This window comes from Chlorella variabilis (assembly GCF_000147415.1).
Source record: "Chlorella variabilis unplaced genomic scaffold CHLNCscaffold_7, whole genome shotgun sequence".
NCBI lineage: Eukaryota > Viridiplantae > Chlorophyta > Trebouxiophyceae > Chlorellales > Chlorellaceae > Chlorella > Chlorella variabilis.
Window position 1 is genome coordinate 1,461,628 of NW_005435081.1, and position 4,132 is coordinate 1,465,759.

General features: G+C 68.9%; 3 protein-coding genes across 3 annotated transcripts in view; 1 reads left to right on the forward strand and 2 right to left on the reverse strand.

Annotated features, from left to right (window-relative positions):
• Positions 1 to 1,503, reverse strand: part of CHLNCDRAFT_144492 (hypothetical protein) — a gene marked incomplete at both ends in the record, with an annotated part of 1,804 nt that extends 301 nt beyond the window's left edge. The window contains 5 exons of the mRNA XM_005848905.1: positions 194 to 322; positions 718 to 849; positions 1,040 to 1,138; positions 1,240 to 1,304; positions 1,479 to 1,503. Coding sequence (XP_005848967.1) covers positions 194 to 322; positions 718 to 849; positions 1,040 to 1,138; positions 1,240 to 1,304; positions 1,479 to 1,503 — 450 coding nt within the window. The remainder of the gene's footprint in view (positions 1 to 193; positions 323 to 717; positions 850 to 1,039; positions 1,139 to 1,239; positions 1,305 to 1,478) is intronic.
• Positions 1,504 to 1,845: 342 nt separating this feature from the next.
• CHLNCDRAFT_144493 (hypothetical protein) lies at positions 1,846 to 3,438 on the forward strand (the record flags this gene model as incomplete). The annotated part of the gene is made up of 5 exons (XM_005848695.1): positions 1,846 to 1,923; positions 2,061 to 2,142; positions 2,357 to 2,453; positions 2,644 to 2,818; positions 3,169 to 3,438. The coding sequence occupies 5 exons, from the start codon at positions 1,846 to 1,848 to the stop codon at positions 3,436 to 3,438; spliced, it is 702 nt and encodes a 233-aa protein (XP_005848757.1).
• Positions 3,439 to 3,674: 236 nt separating this feature from the next.
• The window catches only part of CHLNCDRAFT_57542 (expressed protein), a gene marked incomplete at its 3' end in the record, with an annotated part of 4,140 nt that continues 3,682 nt past the window's right edge, over positions 3,675 to 4,132 (reverse strand). Inside the window, exon 9 of the mRNA XM_005848906.1 lies at positions 3,675 to 4,058. Coding sequence (XP_005848968.1) covers positions 3,675 to 4,058 — 384 coding nt within the window. The remainder of the gene's footprint in view (positions 4,059 to 4,132) is intronic.

Sequence of the window (4,132 nt, forward strand, 5' to 3'; positions counted from 1 at the left end):
TGCTGGTCAGCAGGCGACGCAACGGCCTCGCCAGTTGCAGCAGGAGGCTCCCAAAGCGCAGCGGCGACGCTGCCCCACTCCACAAGGCACAAGCTGGCAGCGCCTGAACCCGACATCAACCCATGGGGGCGAAGCTGGCAGCGGCGGCGCCTGCTCCCCAGCCACCCTCCACAAAAGACACACACACACCTACCTTTGAGACATCCTTGATTTCCGCCACATTGAATGTGTCGCCGCCCGACCCAAACACCGCCACCTTCTGCACTATCGTGGTCTCCTCGTCCCCCTGGTTGCTCTCTATGAACACAGTCAGCACGTTGACCTGGCAGGGGGAAGGGGGTGGACAGGAGGGAGGGAGGGGGGGGAGCAGGAGCAGGGGCTTGGGGGCAGGCAGGTGTGCGTTGCCAGGGGTGGCAGCAGGCAGACGATGTGTGGGGCTAGAGGCCGTCGCGTGGCTGGGCAGCTGCAGCCAGGGCAGCAGGCTCCCAGGCCTGTCGCGCCAGCAGCACATCACGCCCATGCATGCAGAGGCTGCCGCACTTTTGTGAACTTGACCAACCTGCACGTCGCGGCGAGCGGGATGGGAGCAGGCGGGCAAGCAGGCGCAGCCGGTGAGCCCTTCCATGCAGCACAGAGCGGCCGGGGGACGCACCGGGGCAGGCACTTGCATCCCCAAGCTGCAAGCAGGCCGGCGCAGGCCTGCGGCGGCGCTGGCACCCACTTGAGCGGCAGCTGCTGCCCCTCCAGGTCCGCTTCTGTCAAGTCAAACTCCTGCACGCCCGCGCTGTCTGCCGCCTCGCTGAACCCGATGGTTGGCCGGTTCACAAAGAGCTTGACCCGCTTGGGGGCCTGCAGCAGCGCGGGCCGAAGGCAGCGCACAGCTTGACAGCAGAAGGCGGCAGGCAGCCAGCGGCTACACTGCTCCTCTCCAGCAGCAGCCGACAGGGCAGCAGGGAGGCAGGGCAGGCAGTGCCCGGCGGGTGTGCGAAGCACAGGGCAGGCCACGTGCCTGGTCTGCGCTCTTGGTGCTTTTAAGGACAAAGCCGGAGAGCTTGCAGGCGGTGTTGAAGGGGATGTGTATGAGCAGCTGCTCGTCTGTGTCGCTCTCCAGGTACAGCCCATCGTCCTCCCGGAGGCCCTGCAGCAGGCCAAGTGCGGCACCGCCCAGAGCTGCGGTTGAAGGCACAGCGGGGCGGGCGCGGAGGGCGGCAGCTCCGGCTGCTGCGCTCAGCCGCGGACCTGCTTCAAAGCAAAATCGATGCCATGTCCTGGCTTCTGATTCAAGCACTCCACTGCGCTCCAGTCTGCAGGCCAGCAACGAGGTAGATGAGGCACCGCAAGGCGGTGCGGGTGGCGGCGGGCGGCAAGTGATGAGCGCGGTGATGGCGGGGCGCAGGCGCAGGTGGCCACGGCAGCGGCTCGGTGCTGTGGTTGCAGCAGCGTTGCGCTGCGGAAAAGGCTGGCAAGGTGCCGCATACCAATTGTGGGATTCAAATCGCCCATCCTGGTCCGTGAAAGCGCCACCCGCGATCAGGACCTCTCGATAATGCTGCTGATTGCCGAAACAGGTCTTGGGGACCCGCCAAGAAGTACTGGGCTGCGGTACGGCCCTCTGAAGAAGCGCACCAGGGCTTGGCAACCCACCAATCGTGCACCATGCGGCAGGCGTCACTCATCCAGGGCCTAGCGCAGCTGTGGCGGTGCAGCGGCAGCATTGTCGCTCCATCGGCGGCCTCAGCGGGCCTGGAGCTGCTTCAGCGGCAGGCAGCATGGCATGGCAGCAGCAGCGGCATCCCAGCGGTCCGACAGGCGCTGCAGCTTGTGAGCTGCAGATGGTTCACCGCCATGCCCGCGCGCCAGGCGCCTGAGCGGGACTTCATTGCGCTCAACACCCTTGCAGACAACCCAGGCGCCACACACTACGTGAGTGGCGGGTCGAACGCCAAGGGTTGCACGCCGCCGCTCGGCGAAGGCCGCCGCCTGGCGTGCCTCTGCCTGCTGCAGCTGGACATCGTGCACGGCCAGCCTGTTCTAATGGCCTGCTTTTCTGCTGGCCGCAGACCAAGCGGGTGGGTCGGGGCATCGGCTCGGGCCTAGGCAAGACCTCGGGCAGGGGCCACAAGGGCCAGAAGGCACGCACAGGTGCGCAGCACGGCGAAGCGTTCGCGGCGGCAGACGGAAAACAGCGGCCGGGTCCCATCGGAATCGGATCACATGGCCACATGCGCCAAGGCTGCCCTACTGCGCTCCATGTCCTCTAGATTCGGCCGCTGCCGCCACTTGGCCTGCTGGGCGCCCCCCGCCAAACACCTGGCCCCGTCACCGCCGGCCCCAATCTTGCCGTGCCGCCCTGCAGGGCGCAGCCCGCGGCTGGGCTTCGAGGGCGGCCAGACGCCGCTGCGCATGCGCGTGCCGCTGCGCGGCTTCCGCAACCCGCACACCCGCTTCTACCGGTGAGCGGCCCTGGCTCCGCCTGGGCGCCTCCCAACTCGCTGCACCTGCTGCGGGTCGGCTGCACCTTTTCGATCCGTGAAGCGAACCCTTCCTCCCCTGCTCACTCGCTCCGTCCCCTCTCACACCCTCTCGCCCTGCTCCCTCCCTGCCCTTGCCCTCCTCTTCCTCCCTCCTCCCTCCCCCTGCCAGGCCAATCAATCTGGACACGGTGCAGCAGTGGGCGCAGGAGGGGCGGCTGCCCACTGACCGCATCATCACGATGAAGGATCTGCGGGACAGCAACTGTGTGGGGCGCAAGATGGGGTGGGGGGTCAAGGTGCTGGGCCGCGGGGCGCGGCGCCTGGCCACCCCGCTGCACCTGGAGGTGGGTGGCCGGCTGGGCTGTGCCGGGGGCGGCGGCCCGAGTGGTGCGCTGGGCTGCTGGTTTGTTATTGTCGGTTGGTTTGTTGTCTGCGAGATGGGCAGGCTGGTGGGGAGGCGCGGCTGCCATGTGCTGTGCCGTCATCAGGGCGCCGATGCTGCCAGCCTTCGCCTGGTCTGGTGTTCTTTTGTCTTATGTGCCTGCCCGACCCCACCCCTGCCTGCTGCCCGCCTGCGGAGCAAGTTGCTCGACAGAGTCTCATCTGAGTGCACAGCTTCAGCCTAGCATTTGAACCTGGCCGCGTTCCCCCTGACCCTCCTGCCCCTTTGTGCCTGCCCCTGCGCCGCCTGCAGGTCAGCCAGGTGTCCGAGTCGGCTCGCGCCGCCATCGAGGCGGCCGGCGGCAGCGTGGCCACAGTGTATTACAACAAGCTCGGCCTGCGCGCCCTGCTCAAGCCAGACTGGTTTGCGGCCAAGGGGCGCCTGCTGCCGCGCCCCGCGCGCCCGCCCCCCAAGCTGGAGGGCCGGTTCGACCGCGTGGGCGAGCTGCCGCCGCGGACCGAGCTGCCGGCAGCGGCCGCGGGGGCGGCGGCGGCATCGCAACAGGAGACGGCGGCGGCGTGAGGGGGCCTGGTCGTGTGCCCGAGGTGGCTCCAGTGCCTGTGGCTATGGCTGCGCAAGGTGTAAATCAACTGCTGCTGTACAAGCCTTTACAGCTGGTTAAAAATGAGAGGCCCCCAGGGCGGGCTTTAGGCGACTGCAAATGCACTGCACCCGGGACCACGCCGGGGAGCGTGGAGTCGAGTGTGCGGCAGGGCCTGCCCGCGTGCCGTGGGCGGCGACTCTTTCCTTTTACCCCTTCACCAGGTCTTGGCGATGAAGATGTGCTCGCTGCCCAGCAGCGCATGCACCTCCTCCACCTCGCACACCTCCACCGCAGGGGAGTACCGCTGGTTGACGCCCGCGCGCAGCGCTGCGCGCCGCGCCGCCGTCAGCGGGCGCGCCAGCCCCGCCGAGGGCTGCGTGGCGCCCGTCAGCGGCGGCGCGGCTGCCGCCGCGCCCGGCGCGTGCGGGCGTGCGCCGCTGGCCGGCGCGCCCGACGGCAGCGCCGCCTCCGCCGCCTCGGCGCCCGTCACCACATCATCCGGCTCTTCCCCGCCGTCCCCGCCGTGGGCGTCACCGTTGGGCACGTGCTGAGGTGGCGGCTGCTGAGGTGGCACGGGCGCCGCCGCGGGCGGAGGGCCCTGCCGGAAGGCCGCCGGCCTGGGCAGCATGCGGTCGAGCAGGTAGTCTGAGACTGAGTCGATCAGGCCGCGGC